Raw genomic sequence first — 25,595 nt, 5'->3', positions numbered from 1 at the left:
GAATTTGAGAATATAACTATGCTCCTTGGAGTGACAAAGGAAAAAAAAAAAATCACAAATTTTTGAAAAATATACAAATCTCAGCAGCAAACTAGCAAAAGGATAAAAACCAAAACACAAGCAAGGAAGCACAGGTAAATGCTTTCCTTGACTGTAAACAATGTGAATCACTAAATATTTCAAGGAACCTGCTTCCTTTATAACAATCCCAACCTGAATGGTCAGATTACCATCCAGCTGTCAAGTCAAAACTTGAATGCCCATCTCAGCTCATTATGATCATGGAATGATGAGGTTGGAATGTTCACTAGACATCATTAAGAGTAAAATTGCAGAGCTGTGGCATTTGTCTCAAACATTTTTTTATAACTACCAGTTTTTAGTACCTTCAGAAGAACTCTTAGCAGCAAATTAAAGGCAAAAAAAGGTTTAACAGGGTTACTGTATAAAGCCATGAAAACAGCAGAGCTTGGTTTCAACTGCTTTGCACAACAGAACTATTTTTCCATATTAGCTAGCTAATTAACTAGCTAGCATATTAACAAGCTAGTTAATAAGCTAGTTAACAAGCTTGTCCATATTACAGTTTCAGAATCACAGACATAATTTCACTAATTTTCTGGTATAAAGAGTAAGAAGAGAATATGAATCAGAACAATAAAGCCTGCGGCCTATGCTAATTTTGTAGCAACATTTGTATCACACTTAAAAGTGAAACAGTATACCTGCTGATGCACAGCTAAAAAATAATTTTAACAAGGAAAAAACCTCACTTTTCAGTTTCAACATCAAAACAGAAGTTAAAGTTATCATGAAATCGTTGACATTATTTGCTATTTTAATTTTAAAGTAATCCAATAAGCAGCTTAGTCATATTAGGTATCCAGTGTTGACTGAAAACCTGCTTCTACCATGACGAAACAACCAGCAGAGGTATCAGTGTAACTCAGACACCACTTCTAGGAGTCATCCTTCCTATGCTCAAGTTCATGGGAGTGCTGCCACTGCCACAAAAAATGGGATTAAACCCTTGAAGTAATGTTTCAAAGACATATTCTTTTCACGTGCATTACAAAACCCCATTAAACCTACATTTCCTTTATTAAAAGGAAAATCAAATACTATATAATGCACTCAGTGTTCTGTTTAGTACTTTATCTATGCATCATTGTTCTCAAAACAGCATTTTAGAATTGCAAATTGCCTACAAGCAAATGAGAAACTTGTCACTCCCGGGTTCACACCTCTCTGTTTTATCCCGTCCTTTCAGCTAGCCTTAAGAAAATGGAAAAAAAAAAAAAAATTCAAACAGAATTTAAAAAACAAACACTGCTAACCTAAGGACCATATCCAGCAGCCAGCATGAAAAGTATCCTTGCTTCCATGCCAGCCAGGGCCCTCCCAAGCTGCTGCCTTGCAATCCAAGGTCATGATGGTTTGTAAATAAAAAGGAATTAACATACTTGCTTTCTCCAAAGAACAGCAACAACTCTGCTAAATTTAGATATCAGTATTCCCAAGATGCTGGCCATGAAAAAGAATGAATTTTTGAACTTTGTTCTTCACTCTATCTAAAAAAATACCCAAACTATGCCCAAAAAAAAAACAAAAAATCACCCCCAAACTGGTGAAAAAAAAACAAAAAACATTGAACATCCCTAGATACCTGTTTGTAGAGTTCTGTTGTCTGTTTATCAGGCCAGCAACAATAACATATTGACCAGACTCTGTGCTGCTGTGTATCAAGCCTCATTCTTCATCAGCACAGAGGTATAAAGCATAATATATCACAATGCATACAGATATTTGGCAGCAGGTCCATACCCTCCTGTGCCTCCAGTAAGATGCCAGTGTCTGAAAAATAGATGCTTTCTCAGGCCACTGTATTGTGCCCACAAACCACTGTATCTGATCCCATTTCTGCCATTTCATATTTATTTTTCCTGATAAGCTCGTGCCTTTTTATCACGTACCATTCCAAGCAGGAAGCTCTCACTGCTGCCGCAGAGAACATGCAGTGATAATCAGTTTTCAAATTCTGATGACAAGCAGGCTCAGCTAGACCACCTCCCCAGTAAATACACCAGCATCTGAAGGACAAACTAGCAAGGAAGGACCACAGAAAATAACTGCCTCCCAAGGAATTACTTGTTTTACCAGCGTATTACACAACTGTCTGAAATAGTAGCAAAATGTTGAGTATCAGGGTTTCTGAGATTTATTTCAGGTTCTGGGAAAAGAACGTTTCCTGACGTTGTTGCAACTGCTGTAGCCATTTCTGGAATCTCTGCCCTTAGCCTTATTATGGTCTGTGCAAATTTCCCAGTTTGGTTACACAACTTGTTTCTGTTCATGGCTCCACTTGAAGTGACACGGTACTGAACACTGCAAGCATACACACACATCCCAGTAACAAATTTGCAATCTTCAAAGGACAAATCCCTGAAACACTGCTTGTACAGCTGCTCTTAGAACCGTGCTAGCTTTATTAAGAACAGACTTTCTATAAATATGATGTTTTTCATTTATACACACATACTTCTTGACAAACACTCAAAAAAACCAACTAGTGGCTACCCTGAAATAAAACGCTAAGCTCCTTTTCTCTTCCCTGTGATTCTGAACGCAGTGGTAATTCCCTTCAACAATAAATCTTTCTCCCTGCAAATACTGACTTGGTGTTTAGGAAAGACATGTTTATCTGTCACCAGGCAATGAACAGCAGAGCTGTGGCTTCTCCGTGAGTACAGTCAGGAAGTTGAAAACCACTCCTAAATGACCAAGTTTGCATCATGTTCTACAAATAGTTACCCAGCAAGTTTTTGAAGCAGCTGAGGCACGAGGCGGCTGAGCTGTGAGAAGAAGCTGCAGTCTCTTGTAACAGCCACTGCTCTGTACCAATGGAGTAGCAAATGCTGAGGCTGTTGTTTTTGAAAAAGTCTCTGGAGTGATCCAAGAACTGCAGGGTAAATAGCCTTACAAGTGTATCTGGCAAGCTCCTAAAAAAACAATCATTAAAAATAGAACACCATTACACCTGAAAGACTATCTGATAGGGACTAATCAGCAGTTTCTGCAAAAGAAGATGATGTCTTAAGTCTATCAGTATTTCTGAACACGTCAAACTGATAAGCAAGAGCAAGTGATAAAACAAACTTTCAAAGAGCCTTTGAAAGGATGTCAAAGACTTTTAAATAGACTGCAGGCTGTGAAAAGCAAACATTGCCATGGACCAAAAAAGAGCCACAAAAATGAACAACATTTTGAAGTCAACTTTTTCATTGCAATAGGTTAATTGGGTAATAAAGATTAATAGCAGCATCCAGTGTGAATAAAGCCTGTTTATTGGCTGCTCAGGTGCCTAAAAGGTGCTTGGATGGCTCAAGGCTGGCCTGCTAGCTCTTCTGTTCAGTGTCAATCCAAGGCAAAGTGCACACAAATCCTAAGGATTTCATCTGGGGACCCCATTCAGTTTCATATAGTAGTGTCCTAATCTCAAAACAACTTGAACTAAATCTTCATAGTCTACTTTCTTTATGTTCCTTGGGCTTTCACATTACAGAACATCCTGTAGTGACAGAGGTTCAGGATCTCATTCAGTGCACACATGCCCTGGCATTTCCAGTCTTGACCTTCAAGCCACTCAGGATGCACCCCAAAAACATGACTTCCAACTTTCTGAGTACATGAACCATTAGACTTTTATGAGGAAGGTGGTGAACACAGGCACCAGTCACACCACTGCTTCATCAGGTGCTGACAGCTACTACAAGCTTACAAATAGAGATGCCCCACACTCCTGCTTGTTTCCAGAGATTCTAAAAGGGAACTTTCAGCAGAAGAGATCACTCACTGAAGACAGGGAAAGTCCACACAGAGCAGATGGAGAAGGTCAGGGTGGGTTAGCAAAGCTTCACAGCTGTTTGAACCATTCTAAATCAGTATTTATTACCACAGTCAACCCTCATCCTCCTCCATCACCAGCTTCCATCCCTCTTTTTACCAGCATTGGAGCCCATTGTAGCACAGGAAACAGTTTCAAGGATCTGACTGCCATTACTACACAAATGGGCAGTTGTCATCTGAACTAGCTCCACAGATCCATGGATCACAAAATAAAGTGAGAACTAATGCCACTGCCAGGAGTGAGGCAGTTCTGACTGAAGCCAACCTGAATGCTCTGGATCTCCACCTGACATACCACTAAGAGAGTTAATCCAGGCTAATTAAGGCTGTTTCCTCTATCCTCCTCACCCTATTTAGACCACTAGAGTCCTAAGGATAAGTCTTTAAATGATGTGAACTGAGCTCTGTCCTATTACTTATCCCAAACCTCAAGCTTCTATCAATAGGCTCACTATATTTATTTTTTATACATAAGAGAAGAAAACCTGGAGTAGTAACATTTCCAGAAGACAATCGTCCATTAACAAAACTTGAGAAGAGGGATCAGCTCTAATAATGAACAGGTAGCACAAACAGAGCTTAGTACCCATTATGTAAATGATGTAAGGGAAGCTGGGAAGGAAATTGAACAAAATACAGCACAAAGCTTTAAAATCTCAAATCCACCAAGGAAATTTGGCAGCTCTTAGAGGTCTTCCATTCAACATTCTATATTCAGAAACGCACAGACACATGTAACCTCTAACATTCTATGATTCTATGATCTGAATAAAACACAAATTAGAAAATTATACTGCAGTACATCTCTGTTGATCAGTTGTGCAATCTGACCTGAAACGCATGTATTTTATTTGAAGAAGAAAATCAAAATACTGTGGGAGGGGGAGGTGTGCTGTGAAAGGCTATGAATTATCAACCACTTGAAAGACTCTCCTTTTGAGACAGGCAATCATGGACAGAAAATCAGGGATTATAAATTGAGACTTTAAGAAATACACAGCAAATGTAGTCAATAAAACAACAGCTTCCAATAATACAGGAAACTTCATTCATTAACAGAGCATGGAGGATAGCAAAGCTAAACCTTTAACAGAGCAATATTATATCGCAACACACAATTAGACTGTTAAGCTCAGTACCACAGGAAGTCACTGAAGCCAAGATTTTACTCCAATTCAAAAAGAAAGCAGCTATTTAAACACATAATAATAAGAAAAAAATAAACACAGAGCTGAGGGAGTCGCAAGCTTCATAACCCAGGATGGAAGAAAACATTCAAAGAGATCACCAGGCTTTATTTGGTCATACCAACTCTATACCTGACCCAGCCTCACAATGGCCAGTAGCCAGTACCAAGGAAAGTGTGTAAGCAACATGGTAAGCCCAGAACAAACTGTCCCTTAAGACAGCAGAACATGAAGTGTTTAGCTGCCAGGAAGCATCTGCCAACCACCTAACCTCCAAAAGCATCTGGCACTGGCCAGCTTCCAAAATGCAGGGCTTGCGTGACTTCATGCTTGATGCTATATTCCTTTAATTTCTTCTCCCAGTTGGCAATTATATTTTATTTTTAAGAACAAGGGCCATAAATGTATTTGCTAATAGTTCAATGCTTGGAGTCATTCCAGAAAGCCATCTAGCCTCTCTGGAGTACATCTACTAAGACCACCTTAAATGAACAAAGAATTAAATACTGAATAGTACTTGTCTCACTTAAAGAGTATTCCCAGAAATTAATTTGGAAAACATACTCTTTAGACATGTAAATTAAGAAAAAAGGAGAATAGTTTTATGAATCCTATTATATCCTCCCCACAATGAAAAAATACCCACAAACATAAGCTCTATTTCCAAATTTCTTGATGACATAATGGATATTTCTACATATTTGCTCAAAGTGTGAGGCTGGCCCTGCCTTGAGAAGAGGTTGGACCAAAGAGATGACTTCCAGTGACCCCTTTCAACCTAAACCATTCTATGATTACATGTAGAACATGCCCATACATTATACAGCAATATATTATAGCCCTAATTACTATTAACTCTTCTCTTTTTTTTCCCCTACAGGCAATTTATTAAGCTCTTTGTATTCTCCTTACAAATTTGAATACAATTTCTCCAAGTAGTTAACCACTTCCTCTGTACCCAGCAAGAAGGATCTTTATGAATAACAGCACGGTAAACTCAAGAGAGTAAATGCATGTAAAACTCAGGAGTAAGCTCACAGTCTTTAAAACTTTCAAAGGCTTCTATTTTTTCACATCACTGCAAGTCTCAGAGTTAGCAGTGGTCAACTACCTTTGAACAGGTAGAAGGAGCAGTACCTCTGACAGAAGTATCCTAAAAGACTTTTGGTTTGTTTCCTTTGTTAAACAAACAAAAAATATTACAGAAAAGAAACAGGCCAACCTTGTCCTATGGGCAGAGACAATGAAGTCTCTGCTTTTACCAGTGTACCATGGGGCCCTGTTGTTCTTCTCCACCTCACTCATCACTTTTTTTTCCTGCCTCCTACACCTATTACCAGCTGCCCCAACTCTATGGCTGGGTCAGTAGCCGTACACACTACGACGGCTCAGAGCTTAGCACAGACTGGCCAGGAGCTGCTCTCCTTCTGAAGAAAGGCAGGACACAATTATAAGTGCCTTTTCTTTGGGTGGGTATAGTCTTTGGGTCACAAGTTTTACAAAAAAAAACTGTGACTGTGTAGATACTTAATGTTTTCTGTTGCCATTAAACTTGGTTTTGGCATCTGACTGCCTGAAGAAGCTACTCAAACAGGAAAGATGGGTAAGGACAGTAATCTTACAAGTTTTGTATCCTGAGTAAGTCTAACTAAAAATTTACATAAACTGTTTGGCAATGAATTGGTACAGTGTGCTGTTTATTACAAAAATAACTTTTTCATGGCCAAAAAGAAAATATCCCTGTGACTGCCATCATGCTCACTCACAGCAGTCCTGAGGAAATTTTGTTTTTATTTCTTCTACAAAATTTCTCATATAAACAAGTACAAGATACAATATTTAGAAAAAGCCTGGGAACAGGGTATATATAACTTTGGAGAACTGGGAAATAAACAATGTCCACTGCTTTCCAGTGACCCCTGCCAGCTGTAACAGGAACAGCATTGTTCAACTCCAAGAGCCACTCTGCCCTTCACTACTTGGTTGACAGATTCAGACAAAGTTGACTGGAAGTCTTTTTCACCCACCTACGTCTCCCTTCAAACGTAACATCAGTACTCTGCCTCTGTTTTTAAAGCCTGCAGGATTTTGAGCTCTCCTAGAATTGACATTAATATTAGGCAGCTATGGGTACAGCTGGGGCCAATTTTTTGAGACTACCTGATCTACCTCTGCTTTGAGAGAAATCCAGTGCTACCGGAATACTTAAAATGTTTCTTGGAGTGCCCAACAATTACTGACGATTTATTTGTATGTCACATTCCACACAGTACAAGAGGGAAAAAATCTACTACAAGCACTGATTTAAAATAACTAGGTTTCCAAATTCTTTTTCATATGACTCAGACTCATGTTTTATCCTTTATATTATTTATATCCAGAATAAAAACATACATTGGCAGCAAAACATAGCAACAGAAAATTCAACTGCACAAACATTCCACTTCAAATGGGCATCAGGATCTTAAACACACCAGTTCCAAGTATTGCACTCAATCTTTACCTTCAAAAATGAAAATTGTTTGTAATATCATAAAGGAGAGCTCTGGGAAAAAAAAATCAAAACTGAAAGAAGCATGATGTGTGTATATACATCAGTTCATAAACACCTTACTGGAACAAAACACTTCTGAGAAAAGGATTATCCTTTCCAGGGAATCACGGATAAAGAGGCAAATCAAAGAAGATCACCAAAACCTTCAGAGCTACAGAAACAGTCAAATACATACAGCTATTTATAACCTATAGATTTATTCACAGAACATTTTTAGCCCCAAACCCCAGGAAAACAAAAAAATCTCATGCCAAGAACTAATGTAAATAGTAAACATATCCTTCTGCCACTTAGTGACCACTCTACGTTCATCTAAAGACACTAGGATTCACTTACTAGGATTAGCAGGTTATTTCAAGTGATGCAGTTCACCCTGATAAAATAGATACCACCCTCTGTTTAACAGCATCAACAGGAAGATGTAAGCCTACAAATCACTGATGACACACTGTATTTAGTCTCATTCCTAGCTGAGAACTTGTGTGTTGGAAATTGTAAAACCAGATGTATTTTCTGTAGGAATGTTTCATCACAAAAAAAAAAAATTAAGAACGTTAATTAAAGTACTTTCAACAAGTCAGGTTTTCCAATTAATTACTTTTTCCAGTTAATTATATGGCAGATGGTTAAGACACTGGGAAATCTGAAACAAAACACAAGACCCATCAGCAGTATTTTTCGAGTGACCATGTAAAAGCAGCAAAAGACAAAATACCAACTGCAGAGCTTGAGAATATGGACTAAAACTGTCACTGAATATGATACACCTAGGCATATATACACCAGGGTATATAGAATACAAAAGTAAAAGAAGCTGACACCTGGATAGTTTTACCACTCCTTAATCAATTTTGCCCCACTGCTTTCTCCTTTGTTTCTGATAGAAAATACAGCAAACAAAACACTTATGAGGGAAACTAATAAATGAAAAAAAAAAAAAAAAAAAAGAAAAGAAAAAAAAAATCACAAGGAGAAACCTAACATTCAGTTTCCCAAATTGAAAACCAAGGACAACACACAAGCTGTAGACAGGTCAGCACTGGGTTAGGCTGGGAAGAGAAGGAAAGGGGTAGGAAGTGAAAGAAGGCACGAAAAAAAGAGGAAGACATAAAAAAAAAAGAATTTTTCCTTCAATTCTTCTACGAGGTCAGAGATGAAGATGTCGAAATTCGGGACCCTTAGAGGAGAAAAAAAAAGTCGCATCACCTGACACAGATATTAAAGCAGCTTAAGATGCACTGAAGCAAGTTACCAAGGAAAAGGTGTATTGTAGCAGAAGTCAGACTCAGCAAGCAGGAACAGCACGGACGGGGACGAGCAGCAGCTGAGCCCTGAACGCATAACTGACCGCCTACCACCCACAATAAACTTGGCCAGCGGAGGCCAACCAGACCGGCGACCGGGACTCACACTTGGGATCCCGGGCTCACCGGGACGGCGGGGCCCCGCCAGCAGTCGGAGCAGCCCACACCTGATGCGGTTCCGCGGCGTGGCGGGAAGGGCCCCTCAGCAGCCGCCCTCGGACCACACCGCCCCGGCGGAAAGAACACGGGGGGGGCTGAGGGGGTGCGCGGTCACCCGCGATACCTCCCGCCTGGAGGGACCTCGGCACCGCGGAGGCCGCGGGCCTGCCGTCCTTCCCCCAGCAGGCTCCCCCCGGGGGTGGCGGGAGGCCCCCGGGCGGCGGCAGGCAGGCAGGCAGCCCACCCGCGCTCACCCCCCGGACCGGGGATGAGGGGAGCCGTGGCAGTCGGCTCCGCCGCGCCCCGCCGGGGATGCGCGGAACGCCCCTCGCCCCTCGCCGAGCGGGCACCCCAGACGAAGCCGAAACCGCTTCGGCCGCCTCCCGCCGCAGAGCCGCCCGTCCCCTTCCCCAGCCGCGCGGGGAACTTGGCGCCCCGGCTCTCCCCCTCCCGCCGGGGCTGAGATGCTTCCGCGGCGGCCCCCCACGGTGCCCCCTGCTTCCCCTCCGGTGCCCCCTCCTCCCCCGCCGGGGTCCCCTGCTCCCCGTCCTCCCCCGCCGGTGCCCCCTCCTCCCTCCCCCGCTGCCCGCTCCTCACCGTCCGCCCGGTGCCGCGGCGGAGCGGGCCAGCGCGCGCCGCAGACAACAGCAGCGAGGGGAGCGCGAGACGGCGGGGAGGCGGCGGGCGCGCGCGAGGCAACAGCTGAGGGGGGGGCGGGGGAAGGGGGGGGCGGAGGGGAGGGGGAAAGGCGGGAAGGAGGAGGAGGCGCGCGCCCCGGCGGCAGCAGCGGCGGCGGCGGCAGCAACAGCGCGAGACCCGAGGAGGCGCGCGCCGCCGCGCCGGGGGCGGGGCCGGGAGAGGAGCGGCGGCCAACGGCGCCCCGGGGGTAGGGCCGGGGGGTGACTGGCGGCGGCGAGGCCCAAGGAGAGCGGGAGGAGGGCGGGGCCGCGGCTCACCGACACCTCCCGCGGCAGGGGCGGGGCCGGCGTGACGGACAAACCCGCCCGCCAACCGGCGGCAAGGAGAACGGAGAGGGGCGGGCTCAAAGCGGAACGGCCGCCGGCCGCGAGGGGGCTGGCCGACCGCGATGGGCGTCACCGAGGCGCTGGGGGAGGAGGCGGGGATTAACTTGAGCGACGTGGCCGCCGCCCAGTGACAGCGGGGAGCCGGAGGACGTCAGTCCCTGCTGACCAATAGCCGGGCCCGGGGCGGGGGGTGAGGAAGGCGGTCGGTTTCCTGTGGAGGAGCGGGAGGGGAAAGCCCCACCGCCCCCTTACTTGCGCGCCTGGGCCCGCGTAGCCGGGCGGGAGGGGGATGTGCCGGGACCCTGCGAGAGGAGGAGGAGGCGGCGGGTCCGTGCGAGGGCGGCAGCAGCGTAGGGCTGCCCGGGGCCGTGCGGTAGGTGGCGGGGGGTGTAGGGAGAGGCCTTTCGTCTCCGGTTCCCCCGCCAGGCCCGGCCTCGACCCGGCAGACACGGCCTCCTCCGCAGCTGGGGAACCGGGGCTGTCAGGGGGAGCCGTGGGTAAGACCCGCTCCGCCGAGGAAGACGGCGGGACGGAAGGCACGGCAGGAGCAGGGATGCCAAGGAGGACGGGCGGCATCCCCAGCCTGCGGGGCTCCGGGCTTGGCCCTGCCCTGACCGTCCGGCTGCAGCCCCGCGGGGGGCGGCCCGGGCTGAGGCAGCTGCCGGCCGGGCTGTGCTGGCGGGGAGGTGGGCAGAGGTGGTCGAGGAGAGGGACCGTGCCCGCCCAGGCTGTATTGGAACTGCGCTGGAAACGCAGCGAGAAGCTGATACTTTGCTGAGCAGGGCACCCTTGGATGCTTTGCCGGTTTCCTCGGTCTGTTCCTCTCAATAGTTTCTTGATTGTTACAATTTTTTTCAGCCAAATACAGCACTTGGGAATCTCAAAGACTTTTACTGTTTCACTGAAAAACAGCAAAACAAGGGCTCCAGTTAAGAGGATGTTTTAGTTTGACTTTATTTATACATTTAAACTTTCACAGACGGAACTTACTAAGAAGGCACCAATTGCACAGTGAACTTGTCAATAACCTATATTCATATCAAATTATTTTAAATGTTTTTTTTTTAATGGGGCTACTGAAGTATTAGATGTAAAATTGCTCATACCTGATGAATCAGCTTTAAAATGTCATTTGATCAAACTGGAGTTCTGTATAATTTGATTTCAGTATAATAGCATTTCCTGAACTTTGTCAGGCAATGTTCAAGGTTTAAATTTAAATGTATACAGCTATATTTTCATAACTATTGAGATGAATATCATCTATAACATTCTTCTCTTTACTGTTTTTTTCTTCTAAAAAAGTATAAAAAGGCTATAACCAGATACCATAATCTTATGTAGATCATAACACCAAGGTCATTAATGCTACTTAGGTAGTGTTTCTCATTATTGAAAATTTTCACTTTCCACTAATTACATGACTTCTGTAAGGAGTCAGGAGCTTTTTTTTTTTTTTAACTTTTACACTCTGCCTTTGACACTCCTTCAGTGTTTTCACAGAAGAGCTGATTACAGCTTTTACCTTTTTTTCCAGTGTTAACCATAGTGTTGTGATAGCTGGCCTCTAGCTGTGAATTTGCTGATAATCTCCTTTCTTTCCTAATGAGAGGTGATCAAGTGTTCCATGTAAACAAAGCCTTTCTCAATATCAGCTGTATCCCCAGCTGTCTGTCTTTAGAATTGGGTGTCTTCCTTTATGTGGACCTTAAGATCTCAATAGTACACTTGGATTTTCTTGTTTTCATTTAAAAACCCTCTGAAATTAAATGGTGCCTTGAAGTCCTTCCCAGTCTTGCAGTTACGTCTCTTAATTAGGTCAAAGAAAATCAGCATAAGGGCCCAGGCTAGATTTTCTACCTGTGCTTTTTAAAGTTGTTATAAAGTGGTTGTGAACACTCAAACTCAAATTTGGAAAACTCAAAATATTTTCACTTAAATGAGCAGAGTTCAAAGTGAGTAGCCCCATCTAATACATCTTCAGTAGCTTTCTATTTATTCCAGAGATAGCTGATAGTACCTTTTCTGAGTCTCTGATAACCTGATACTTCTAACAGTGTTGAATTCCTTTTTCCTTTCGAGCCCAAGTTTCCAGTCTGTCTCTTTGGTTTCTGCTTTCTCCTGTTTGCTAATAAGAGATTCTTTTTGTGCTATCTGTAGCACTGATTTCTAGAACTGGTTGTCAAAAAATGTTGCAATGAAAGGAATGTTGAAACTCACTTGAGATTACAACTCTCTTTACTTTAGCCATCGACTTTCACTGGAGAATATTGGGTATGTTTTCAAAATACTTCAGGCAGGTGATTGTTCTGTAATTATTCCCTGCACCTGCCAGCTGGTTTAGGTATGCTCCAAGACAACATAAAGCAAACTACAATTTTTTTTTTCAATTTTTTTTTTGCTTGCTTGCTTGCTATCTCAGCTCAAGGAATGGGCCTGTTCTGGGTCACACAAGAGTCAGTCCTTACCCAAGGGAAGAGGTGGATTGAGAGTAACTCCAGTTCAGATTATTGTAGGCTAAACTGGATTTTTTTAAGAGAAACTGCACTGCTGTCTACTAAGTCAAATCCATTGAAACTTCAAGTCAGAAAAAAAATATCAGTTCGTTGAACTGTATATGAGAAGACACAGATTTACCCTGTAGGATAATTTGTGGTATACAAATTGCCCCATAGTTCTAATGTAGGAGGTCATCTAACCAATTAAGCAAGCAGCTTTTCCTTCTCTGCTTCTAGTTCCAGTGCTTGGTTAAATTTGATAAGCTGGCAAAAAACAAAAAAACAAACAACCACAAAAAACAACTGTTGAAAAAGGTGCTAAGTAATAGATTCTGCTTGTTCTGTGAGTTTAATAGGCTTAATGGAGTGATTTTGTGAGCATCAGCAGTAACACAGAGGAAGCTGCAGTTTGTAGCCAAGGGCACAGAAGAAAAAGAGGAGAAGCAGGTCTTGTCCTTCCCTTGCACTGCCTGGTGGTGAGGATTAGATGCTTTTCAGAACGCATCCTCTTAGTTTCAGTAATTAAGGTATTTTTGTATTCTGGAACAAATCAAAGCTCAATTTCTTAATTCAAGTGAAAGAATATCAGTGCTCTAAAGAGAATTATCAAGTTGCTAGAAATTTCAAATTTTTAAAATCATTAAGAAAACTTTTAGCACTGCTTCACTGGTACATATTAATATCTGTCTTTTTAGCATGAAATCTTCAGGAAGACCATAGGTCTTCTCAGCATTGCTTTTTACACTTGCAGATAAAAGCTTCTGGCAGATGCAGTGGTAAAAGCCTTCCAGTCAGGGATATATAAACTAACTCTTGACTCTAGTGGCATATAAACTTGTCTTTTTCTTTCATCATGACTACATAGAAATTTAAGCATAATACTAAGTGAATAAACTGAAATAGTGTTCCTGTCAGAAAGTAAGTGCTTCCTGGCTTGGTTTCAGCCCGGGTCATTTTAGATGCAGCTCTGCAGCCTACAAGATCTTTCAGATGGTTTGTTACTTGTGCTTGTTAGTGGGTTACATTTTACTGTGATTATTTTGTTATGGAGAGAGAATTGTTAGATTTATTTTTGAGTGTTAACTAAGTACTGGAAGAAAATTAAACGGACTCAAAGTATACAACAGTCCCTAAATGAGTTTGACAGCTATTGAGGATTAAAGCCTAATTTGTTTCACAGAACAAATTCAGATTAGGGCAGTTTACACAGCTGACTTTAAGGCAGTTAAATTGAATGGTGGATGGCACCAAAATAGAGTGTTTTGCTGTGTATGACAATTGTAAAAGAAATGCTAGGAAGCATATATGGGTGAGGTAAGAAGGGGTGGGAAAGGAAGAAAAAGAAATCTGTCTTCTTTAAGAAAAACACCTCATGGTTTTGCAGTGACATCTTTTGATGCCTCCCCCCCTCTTCTGTTTTGTTAGGTTGTTGCTGACAGTGAAAGACTTCCTCTGAAAGCTGTTTAAATGAGAATGTCCCTGGCACAAAGAGTACTACTGACATGGCTCTTTACCTTACTCTTCCTTATCATGCTGGTGCTAAAGTTGGATGAGAAAGCACCGTGGAACTGGTTCCTCATTTTTATTCCAGTTTGGATATTTGATACCATTCTTCTAGTGATGTTAATTGTTAAGATGGCCGGGCGCTGCAAGTCTGGCTTCGACCCTCGCAATGGCTCTCAAAACCTGAAGAAAAAAGCCTGGTACCTGATTGCAATGCTGCTCAAGTTGGCCTTCTGCCTCGCCCTCTGTGCCAAACTGCAGAGGTTCACTACAATGAAACTGGCCTATGTATTTATCCCGTTGTGGGCCTTGCTTATTGGGGGTATGGTTGAACTTGGATACAATATCTTCTATGTAAGAAGAGACTGAGCTATGCTACTTGGTTTTCAGTGCCAAGGCTGGTACCAAATTACTGGATTGTTACAGTTTTGCCATAAACTTGATCTCCCGATTGGACCACCAAAGAAGAAATCAATCAAGATGGAGATTTGATCTAAAACAGGCTGAAGACTGAGAGTAGATTTGTTCTATTTTTTATTTTAAACCTGTTACATAAGGTCTTGTAAATAAAAGTATTTGTTCAACATAAGCTTTTCTAATATTCTTTGTTACATGGAATAAGGTAACAGGCTCTTCACATGCAGGTAGAAGATAATCTCAAAGGAACCACATGTTCTACCTCAGAGCAGTCAGCACATTGTGGAAAGAGGACTAAAATTTTCTGCTAATGATACTGCCACATGGGAAATTACCAGTTAGCTCTTCCTAGAACATGCCTCATCTTCTCTAGGAATCACTAACAAACAATTCTAAACTAAAAAATTCTAAGTAAAAAGCAACTGATAGCTTCCAACCGTGAGCAAAAAAGGAATAAAGTGACTCAGGATTTTCTTTTTGACAGTGAGAAGCCACTTCCAGTCTGAAAGACTAAAAATTTTTTTTTTTTTAAGCTGCTGAAACAGACAGTAAGCAGCATGTTTACCTGGAGAAAAAAAGAGAGTAGCTAAACTGCTAGCAGCCAAACATCCAGAGAAGAGGTAGTCAAGGGTTACTACCTTTCCAAGTGAGAAATCACCAGTTCTGTAAAAGACTAAAGCTAAGGGTGAGTTCTGTAATGCCTTTGTACCTGCAGGAAGAATTGGCATTTTAAGAAGAAAGATGGTTTTTAATGCCTTCGTAAATCTCTGGGGGTAAAGCCTTGGCTCTATGGAGTACTGGCAAACTCACAAGCAAGTAAATGAATTTTCAAGTAACAAATGCAATGAATGAGACTTCTGGGAAGAGCTGGAACCATGAGCATATTTTGTGAACTGGAAGTGCTCTTTCAGTACCTACACTAACACCAAATTCACAAGTAGGACATTACTAATGTGCATGCTGACCTGATCCATTCACAGTTCCTAGGTACAAAAGTGAATGACAACCTCAGGAAAACAGCCTAAGGTAACAGGGTGTGACTACAGTGTCTCACAGACAAAATTCTAATGAGGTACATTAGCTGTACTTGTCTGGAGAAAATCCCCAACTTCTGAAGTCTTTGGAATTTCTCCTGCTCAGTAACAGGCATGAGCATAAAGATGTGGGAATCTGTGTCAGAGACAAATGATCTTTAGAAAGAGTAAGTCGTGTTTGTTTCAGAGTGGCTGACGGCCCTACCTTCTCCTTTTCTGAGGGAGAAGTCATGGAATGTCAAAGCAAAAAAACCTTTCTAATCATTAGCTATTGTAAAAAATGCAAAATATGCCATTTATTATAATAAAAATAAGGCATGAACTTTTAATAAGTACTCAGACCCAGTTTCTAAACACATCACTTACAGGAAGATGAAACTACCATTTAGCAATCTCTTTTCCCTTCAGTGTTTTAGGAGTTGTATCTATGCCCTCCTTAGTTCTGAAAAACTGCTTAACTTTGATCAGTGTTATGAGAGACTTTTTACTTACACATATGAGGTTCCTGGGAAGAATATATTTACTTCACCATCTTTGCCATTTTTCAAGTTAAAAAGGGCACTTGTGATTAGGATTAGTTGGGTGGTGGGGGGAAAGAATGTCCATTTCAGGACATGCTCTTGGGCCTGCTGAATATAGGAAATGGGGGAGCAAGCACACAGAGGTACATGCAGTATGTGAGTATAGAGGTGTGTGGATAGGTATGGTATAGAAAATATATTTGATTTGTACCTCCAGTTTAGCCCTTCAGCTCTTTCAAATGGAAACAAAGGCCACTGAGCTTCCTAAATTGCAATATGCCAGGTCTGGTCTGTGTCAGGAAGATAAAACTCACATGGAATTTTTACTGGATGCTTTAAAACTTACTGAGAAGAAAGAATGTCTAAAGACCTACCTCCAAGGTAAACTTGTATGAACCACTTAAACATTCCTGCAAATACATAAGCAGCATTTAATTGAAGCACTTTAGACATATGTCTGAATACACACACACACACACACAGTCATCTCTGCTGTATTATGGCACTAGAGATAAAACTGGGTACCCATTGTCTTTGCCCATCTGATTATTATCACAGAATAAAAATGAAAGCAACTTTGTTCATATGATGCCAAAAAAGCCTCATGCTGCTGAGAAGAGCAGTCAAGCTGATGTTAACATTGTTGTAACTTAAGACAATAAATGATGGAAGAATAAAAACTAGCCCCATTAGCACTTGGTATATTATTAGCAATATGGGCCTCAGATGGTGATTCTGCCCCCTTAATAAGCCCCTTCTGTTCTACAGATGTAATAATTATCTGAAAGTTTGGCATCTCTAATTAACTAGAATTGAAGGCAGTTGTCCCAAATCTCCTTTTAATTGCTGCCTCTAATTCAATAGAATAAAAGGAACAATTTGTGTTGTGGTTGTGGGTTTGGCTTTTTTTTTTTTTTCCCTAAAAGCTTTAGAAACTGAAAAAGCTAACAGTGATTTTAAAAGCTGAAGCAGATCCTTCCGGTGTCCTACAGAAGTCACAAATTTATCAAAAGATGGTTTTAGGACAGAGTCATTTGGAAATGCTAAACTTTGCCAGTTCCTCGTACTTACAGAGATCCTTTGATGAGAGGAAAATCTCTTTTTATCAGACTCTGCTGACCTAAACTGTGCTGACACCTTTGTACACAGTCTTGCTTGTTTCTGATATCAAAACTTAATTCAAATGGATTTATAACCCAGTACATGTAGCCACTGTGACCTTTCTTTCCAGCAGCTGTTGCAGGAGTTACCTCTATTTGCAATTACCTTGTTCTCAAAGCACTGTTTCACAGCCTTGAAACAGAATTATTTCTCCTCACACTTTTTCTTCAGCTTATACTCTGATGAACTGATCTTCATTAAATAGAACAAAGTGAGTGAAAAGTAGATTTGATGAAGCTGGCAGGGAAAAGGGGCAGCCAGCACTGCAGTGACTCACAGTGATTTGCAAGCAATTGGCAGGAGAAAATGGCACCAAGTGCCCAGCCTGGAGAAGGGGTGTTCAACACATGGGCTGGGTGACCTGCAGCAGCTGGTGAGGGGCAGGGAGGACAGCGCTGGGCTTTAAGCAGCTTTGTTCTAAAATGCAATTCAAAAGCTTGCTGTTCTGAAATGAAACTGAAAGGATTATATATCAATGATATATAATATATGTATGGATAATATATAGTGTATATGGATATATATTCTACATCATTTCTTTCTCTTCAAATGATTTATACAAGCTTCAACACTTCAGCATGCATTATAGGTGAGCATCTACTTTCATTAAGGAAAACTTTTACAAAATTAGAATTTTCAACTACCTATTCATACTTTTGATTTGTCACCCTTTTACACTAACACCTAGTTTTCTGTTCTATTTATATTTGAAAAATAATTAACATATATATCCCCAACTTCAACCTAAATGCTCCAAGAATGCGTAGATGAACCCAAAATGTATTGCAAGGCACAGGTGACAAAATTAAAAAAAAAAAAAAAAAAAAAAAAGCCAAACTAGTACTGAAAAAGTATCTTAGAGTAACCTCATGGAAATTTTCACATGTGCCTATTTGAAAAGCTGGGTGAATACACACAAAGATATTGATGAAAGTGAAATTTATGAGATTCCCAGAAACTCAATTCTAATATTAGGTGTTACCCATTTTATTACCATTCTATTTTGGAACCATAACATCACTTTTCAGTAATAAAGCTCCTGAATAACTGCATCCTCAGAAATAACTTATTTGAATTTATTAGCACAGAAAGCATAGCACTGTAACATACTACAAATTTTTTAATTAAGATAGAGGCAGAAAATAATTATACTGAGTTGGAAAAAAGACTATTTGTACCTTTTCACTGAACCTTTATTGTTATAAGGCTTGGATGGGGTTAGTCTCCTGTATGACCTTCTCAGACCTGAACAAGCCAGGGTATCAACTTGCTGGGTATCAATTAAGGCAATTTAAGGAACTGCTGCAATTGGACCACTAGAATACTAATAATTAATTCACTATTTTCTCCTTGTATTTGTACTGTAGTTGGACAAAGCAGAATAATCTCCAATTCAGTAATGCTGTGTCCTTTGGCCTGCCTTTTCTAACAAAACCAACATCACAAGCAGGCAGATGTAGGAAAAGTCTTCATGCAGAAAAGAACAGCAGGGACAGGGAAGAAATGAGAACCCAAGCTTAGTTTACCTGTGTTCATTTTTATCTCAGTGTGCTTTTTGAAACTGCTAAAAGATGGTTTTTAGTGTAATTAATTTCTGAGATAAACAAAAGCTCTCAACTGCATCAATTAGGCAGAGAGGTACCTGAGTGTTACTGCATGCTTAGGGCACAGCTCCAGCAGTCTTTACTTTTGTTAGATCAGTCTTCTACACACAAGTCTAATTCTGAGGGGTTTCTTCTTGAGACACTTAAGGAAACAGCTTGTCAGCTAACTGCCTCCTTTCATCTCAGTACAACCAGATAAAAAAACTGCATGTAAAATGCATGGTCCTTAAAACATAGGCCTAAGTTCTACCAAACATTTCACTTCCATTCAGGGGGACTGGAAATTAATTGGTAAAAGAAAACATAATATTAAAATAGTTGTTGAAAAATCAAACTTGATAAAAACAAAGTTTAAACTGCTGTTTTAATCAATGTTTGTATCAGATTATCATAAGTGTACACCAAATATTAAATGACTAATTAGGACTAATGCCCTCATCAGTAGGCTCATCTATCAGCATGACCAGAACACGAGAAGATCAGTGTTTGGCTGGCACTCAAGTACAGCACAGCTCCAAAGCAGAGGAAACATAAGCATCATAGCACAGAAAAACAGTGGTTAGAATATAATACATTAAATTTGCTAAGTCAGTATCCCTGATAATTCTAATAGCAGTAACAACCTAGATATTGTGAAGCTAATCACTCCTTCCAAACAGAACATAAAATAATTTGCATTTCTAAGAAAAATTAAATGAGTGACTGATGGGAATCAAAGTTTCCCAAATTTTCCCATGTATGCTGCAAATTCGGTGGGATCTGCACAAAATACCAGTATTACCTATTATACAGATTGTAAAGTGCATTTCATCCATTTGAGAAAGTACTAAAACATCAGTTGAACACAGTGACTCACAACCAAAGAAAACATTCTCATCAGTGTCATTCACAGCAACGCACAGAGCAGTGAGGATCTCTCCTTTCCATTTCCCACTCATATACATTCACAGAAAGGTAACAGGCCCTGATCTGCCTACAGACAAGGTTCTCCACATATCTGACCACTACAAAAATTAAATTACACTTGAGAAGCCTGCAAAGTTCTTCATCTCATGGTCAGAGTACAGTTTTCATCCTAATAGGGTCAGGTGGCAGTCTACTATCTCACAACAGTTTATTTTCCCCAAGAACACAGAAAAAACATGGATTTCAATCAATTCAGCATCATTATTCACATGCAGGTATTAAAAAACAGTAATTTTGGTCACTGAATACCAGTCCTCTGTTTCTTGGAAGACTTATTCAATTCTCCACATCCAAAGTGTTCAGATCTGTTTCACAGCATTCTACTATTTTGTTGCCATTTCCTACATAATTTGCAATGCCAAGTTATTTACTGTGCACGTGTATCTGCTTAAAAAATCAATTTTATTTATCACCAAGGAATTCTTTCACAGATAAATACTTAAATCATCACCCTCTGAAATAATACTTTATTTCTAATACTAAATAGAATTAATATTTCAGATAAAGTAATATTGAAATATTCACTATAGTAACAAGGAAGGGGAAATCTGCATGCCAGCAGTACCTGTAATAAAAATGCTGTTTCAGAGTCAATTCGCAGGCATTTGGAGAGCTGGGGGGGGGATGACACAACACTGAGTAACACTCCTATGTAACACGTGAAGTCAGTTGCCAGTGAAATGCAAAAGATCCAGTAAATTTCAAAAAACAAAAGTAGCTACCAACTAGAAAGCTAGTGGTAGTGACAGTAACAATGCAATTCTTTGCTACCCACAAATATGGTACCAATATCTAGGAAAACATGTCTAAATTTCTGCACATCATGTCATTAACTGGAACACCACTGCAAATGCACAGCTGGCAATACCACAGGCCCTAAGCAGATTTTTCCAATCTGCAGAAGAACAAGGGCCAAGAGAGACAACAAGAACACTGGAGATCTCGGCCCAAATAACAAGATTTATATAAAACTGAAATGCAGGGAGGGGGGAAAAAAGCAATAAGCAAAGACTAGTTTCAGTACATCAGAAGGCATGAAAGATTTATTGCTGAAGCAAAAGTCTGAATATGAAGTTGTATGCAGCAGGAATACAGAATGCACAGGACCACTCAAAAGCAAAGCAAGACTTCTGTCAGACAAATGAACAATTTAGGAGCTGAAATTCTCAGGAGAGGTACTCTCAATGAGCAACCACATCAAAATGAATACACCACAGGCAAAGGACAAACTTTTTTTGTTTGTTTTTTTGTTGCTTTGTTTTTGTACTTTTTGTACTTTTTTTAATGCAAAGGAAGAAGTATACACTCACACAGCCAGTCAGCCCAGACTGTTTACACCTTTGAATACAAAGGGAGGTCTGACAGCCATTGGTAATCCTGGTATTGTTTGTATTCTGCCTGCAATGAATTCTGTCTGAAAATGAGAAACCAGTCTATCTCACAAAACCAAAAATAAAGGATGCATTAAAAATACAAAACCTGCCACTTTTTAAAAATCTCTTAAAATTCTCTAAGTGATAAAGAAAAGTAAAAAATGGGGTGAAGATGTAGGCAGTTTAAAAGCAAAATTTCAGAACCAAGACATACCTGAGCAGAAGGTTTGAGGCTGTATCAGCCAAGACCACTGAGCAGGTCTTCAAAAGGAAACAAAGTTCTACCCTTAAGTGTAAAGTCATGTTTGCTAAACTATTCTCAAACATTTATTGTTTCACTCTGAACAGGGCCTATGATGCAGAAAGCTCTTAGCTGTCAAGGGGTGTGTACACTCAACTATAAACTAACAGATGCAAAAAAAAAAAAGCTTGTACCAGAATGACCAGTATCTGGATCATACAAATAAAGATTTTTATTATTTTTTATTTTAAAAGTAATTATGTAGTTTTGGGCTGTTGTATTTGGTTTGGTTTTGTGGGGTTTTGTTTATTTGCTTGTTTTGGGTTTTTTTATGAAAAAGCAGTTGTCTGGAAAGGCTGGTTTTGATAAGTTTTGATAAAATTGAGCCTCCTGTTAACCCACTTGGAAAGCTGCATGCTTGGTGCAGACTACAACCTGCAGCTCTTCTTTTACTGTTCTCCAACAGCTGGTACAGAGAACAGGAATGGAAGGCTATGTAATTGTGTACAGATGGTCATAAAGCCACAGAGATTATAGGTGGAAGTTTCCAGATAATCCAGGAAACAAAGGGAGCTGAGACCACATTTCAGCCATCAGGAAGGCTCAGATTCTTACATGAACCAATTAATTTTTCAAATCAGAATCAGCCAGAGTAGTAACTTGCCGTGTCACATATGAATCACTTGTTTATGGCATGAGGGGAAAGCAAGATCCCTGAGGCTGCAAAACTGGTAGTAATCTCTTAGCCAGCATTAAAGAAAATAGCAGTAAGAGTTAAGGACATATTGGCCAAATCCAAGAGATTCAGATTTCTATTGCTTCTCTAATATGTTATTATGGCTATGGAGGAGTTATGCTTAGCAATTCAAATACTGATTAATAATTACTTGACAGACCTATTTTAAATTTAAACAAATTGGGGCACTCAGCCAATAAATGGCTGATTTTAGTGCCAGGCATAACTACACAGTAACATTTTGAATTTTAACAACCTTTAAGCAAAAAATGTTTGGGGGAAAAAAAGAGGGCCTCACATAGTTGAATTAGACATCATCTAGAAATCACATTGCTCTAGTGCTACAAATGAAGCCAGGGTGATCACCAAGTGCATCAAAAGTTATAAACTGGGCCCATAAAGATATACAGCTTTCAGAAATTTATAGGGGGAAAAATGTAAGAGATAGAGAGCTTTGGAAGTAACAACAGACCTAGGATTTAAAGTTTTAAATATTCTGTTGAAGGAGAGGCTGTAGGGTAGTTTACTGCTATTTGTAGCTACCTGAAAAAGAAACATCATCCAGATGTGTTTGAACTATACAGCAATATGTTACACAAAGAATTAAATAAGTTAAATGACAGAGTTTTTGCCATTACCACATCAGATCCTACCTAGCCTTGAAATCCTCTCCCATCAGAACACAGCTTAAGAGAATTCAAGAGCTCCATAGGCAGGGAGAGAGGAGAACAGTTACCTTGGATGCCACTTACTTTCCTAATGAAACAACTCTTGCTTCAATCTGGAACTCACAAGGATTCTTCCTACTAGACACACTGGTTGAGTATCCTTATTGCCTGGTGCTATCAGCATTGGAAGCAATTAAAACCCAAATGTGTCTCCATGACTTACAGGCTGCTGTTAAAGTTGAGGCCTTTAGAGTTTGATAAGTAACCATTTAAATATTCTTTTCTTTATAGTCAGATAACACCTAAATTGAGAGGGTTGGTGGTTGTTTTTAATGTGAATGGAAGTGTCTTAACTTGAGCAGGGGAAGAGGCAAGTGTAGAAGGGAGTTTGCTCCCTTGCACCAGCTCATCTGGCAAGATGCACACAGCTGCTGGCAGCACTCCTGGAAGCCACTGGGTGTCCAGCTGCCCCCCACAAGAGGGAAAGGTTTGCCTCTGTTCCACATTAATATCTGATGCAAAGGTTTGAGGAGTGCCTTTAGTGAGGGACTGTAAGGAATCCTGTGGAGGGAGGACTGATCTTGCATTCTGACTAATATCCATTTACAAAGAATGCCTCAGCTCTACCTCAACTTGCTACAGCTCCTCACCCACAATGGTGTAAGGGCATCCTATGAATTAGTGCAGGTAGAAACAAAACCATTCAGAGAGGCAGGTTAACTGAATTATTTTTTGCAGACCCAAAAATAAAACCAATCTGTTATTATGAACCTTTATTAATCGGCTCACATTTCAGTATAAATCACACTAAAAAGATTTTTTTAAAAAAAGATATTTACACTACAGTGCTGACACAATTAAAATGAAAAAATTGGTATAAATAAGCTCTATGGAAAAGCCTGGAATTGTCAAAAAGAATTCTGGCTCATCTTACAAAAAATATATATGTTAAATGTCAGCTCTACTCTAAAACCTACAACTCAAAATTATTTAAAGACTTCTTTATGTTAAACCTGCAGTGTTTACAGTGCATCTGGCCCTAAGTGCTTTGATACTTCACAGTTATGGACAGGCACTGAGGAATGTTACAAAGCTACATAACTATTTTCTGTAACAGATGTGAAGGCAAGTCACAAACTTGCCTCACAGAATTTGAATCTTTACATTATTACATCATTAAGTTTAAAAAGGAATTTAAAACCATATATACAAATTTAGCACAAAAAATCATCCTCTCTTTGTCCATGCAGTTTTGGATATGATGTACTATGTTGTCTTGTATCATCTGGATGTATGTGACCTCCAGGGCCTAACTTGCCTTGTAAGTCCTTGTTGTCAGGTTCAAATTTAGAATCACTTTCCAACTTAAATCCCATCGATTCAACAGGATCCAATCTAGTCTGAACATTCTGGCCCCCAACATCATTAGGTGCCACTGTCTTTACAGCAAGATCAAAATTCATGGGTTCTTCTTTTATTCGGTGAGTTGCAACAGGTTCGTGTTTTATCGGCGTAAGTTCCTGCTGCAGGTATTTTGTCTGCAGAGCATCTGGAAATTTGGTGTCTTCGGAGGTATTCTTGCTTGTGGTACAAATTCTGCTGTCAGTCTGAACTCCAATAACCGAAGACTTGGGGTCTGCAGAAGTCTCTGCTTCCACAGTACTTGTGTTTTGAGAAAGTTCATCCTCCAAATGATATATCTTGAGCCGGATGTGCCAAGCCAAACTACACACAGCTGAAACTGTTTTGAACTGGTGCACAACATTCCTTGGGATAAAATAAATGTCATTATCAAATAACTGAATCCTGGCATACCGAATGCCTTCCCTTCGCAGTTGATTAAGTTTTGCATCATCAACCCACTGGACACACTGGAGGAAAAAAATGAGAAAAAAAAAAAAAAGGGTCACAACTCTTGATTTAGGACTCAGAGGACACCTGATCAACAGTTCATAGCATACTTACCTGGGAGAGTGGAGGCTCATGCAAATCTAATTGCATTCGCTGAACTACCTCTAAGAAGTCTTCAGCATGAAAACAAATTACATCTTTGGTTATACGAGGCTGCTCAGACCTACACAAGAATAAGAATTGCACAGTGAGAGGTTGAAACTAACATGCTATGGAGAATAATAAAGAAAATCTGCAAGCAAGGATACAGCAAATGATTAAAAAAAAGCAACCCACATTTTGAGGAAAAAAGATTGACTAAAATGGCTAATTCTCCAACACAGTCTCACTAAAGTGGTTAAACTAATGAACCACAATTTCTTTACAAGTGGAAGTAAAAGCAGGAATGAAAGGTCAACACAACTAAAAATAAAAATTAATATTGCAGTGACCTCTGTCTGCCTTGATACTCCAAGACAGATGCCTCAGATACATTGGGCTTACTCTGTCAACACTCTAACATAATATGTTCATCAGGCACCTCAAAGTATGCACCAGTCTGACAAGTACTGTGGCAAACACTACTTAGTATCAGAGCCTCAAGCACCTTGTTCTGAGTTAGCAGTAAAACAATCTCCATTAAGCTGCCAGAGTGCTAGTCAGCAAGAAATACCACCATACTCCACAAAGCACCCTTAAAAATACATTCCTATTTGTGCTCACTACAGAGCTACAGAAGAATGGCATTAATATTAGGGTTTTATCTTTCTACTCAAGCCATTAGGAGATTTCACCTCTTTTCCCACATCTTCCACAAAAAAATGCCCACTGTTCATTAATTCCTCTAC

The 25,595-nt window shown here is 40.7% G+C and overlaps 3 protein-coding genes across 10 annotated transcripts in view; 1 reads left to right on the top strand and 2 right to left on the bottom strand.

Moving 5' to 3' along the window:
• PHTF2 (putative homeodomain transcription factor 2) overlaps positions 1-9,846 on the bottom strand; it is a 68,272-nt gene extending 58,426 nt beyond the window's left edge. For 4 of the 6 annotated variants that reach the window (XM_071734001.1, XM_071734006.1, XM_071734008.1 and 1 more), the window contains exon 1: positions 9,708-9,846. The gene's annotated coding sequence lies outside the window, so the exon portion shown is untranslated. Of the gene's footprint in view, positions 1-1,973; positions 1,995-9,057; positions 9,077-9,707 lie in introns of those variants that run through there. The other 2 variants (XM_071734004.1, XM_071734003.1) reach the window with 2 other exon arrangements.
• A 346-nt stretch (positions 9,847-10,192) lies between these two features.
• On the top strand, positions 10,193-14,725 carry TMEM60 (transmembrane protein 60). Of its 2 annotated transcripts, none has more exons than XM_071733978.1 (2): positions 10,193-10,325; positions 14,059-14,725. In XM_071733978.1, the coding sequence occupies exon 2, from the start codon at positions 14,101-14,103 to the stop codon at positions 14,503-14,505; it is 405 nt and encodes a 134-aa protein (XP_071590079.1). In that variant the 5' UTR covers positions 10,193-10,325; positions 14,059-14,100; the 3' UTR covers positions 14,506-14,725. The 2 variants fall into 2 exon arrangements, with proteins under 2 accessions (XP_071590079.1, XP_071590078.1); XM_071733977.1 differs by lacking the exon at positions 10,193-10,325 and adding an exon at positions 10,345-10,508.
• Positions 14,726-19,219: 4,494 nt separating this feature from the next.
• The window catches only part of RSBN1L (round spermatid basic protein 1 like), a 47,156-nt gene continuing 40,780 nt past the window's right edge, over positions 19,220-25,595 (bottom strand). For both annotated transcript variants that reach the window (XM_071733975.1, XM_071733976.1), the window contains 2 exons: positions 24,823-24,931; positions 19,220-24,728 (listed from right to left, as the gene is read on the bottom strand). In XM_071733975.1, the coding sequence (XP_071590076.1) occupies positions 24,072-24,728; positions 24,823-24,931 (766 nt within the window). In that variant the 3' untranslated portion in view covers positions 19,220-24,071. The remainder of the gene's footprint in view (positions 24,729-24,822; positions 24,932-25,595) is intronic.

This window comes from Heliangelus exortis, chromosome 1 (assembly GCF_036169615.1).
Source record: "Heliangelus exortis chromosome 1, bHelExo1.hap1, whole genome shotgun sequence".
Lineage (NCBI taxonomy): Eukaryota > Metazoa > Chordata > Aves > Apodiformes > Trochilidae > Heliangelus > Heliangelus exortis.
The sequence above is the reverse complement of the archived record's forward strand: the minus strand, read 5'-3'. Positions and strand labels throughout refer to the sequence as shown.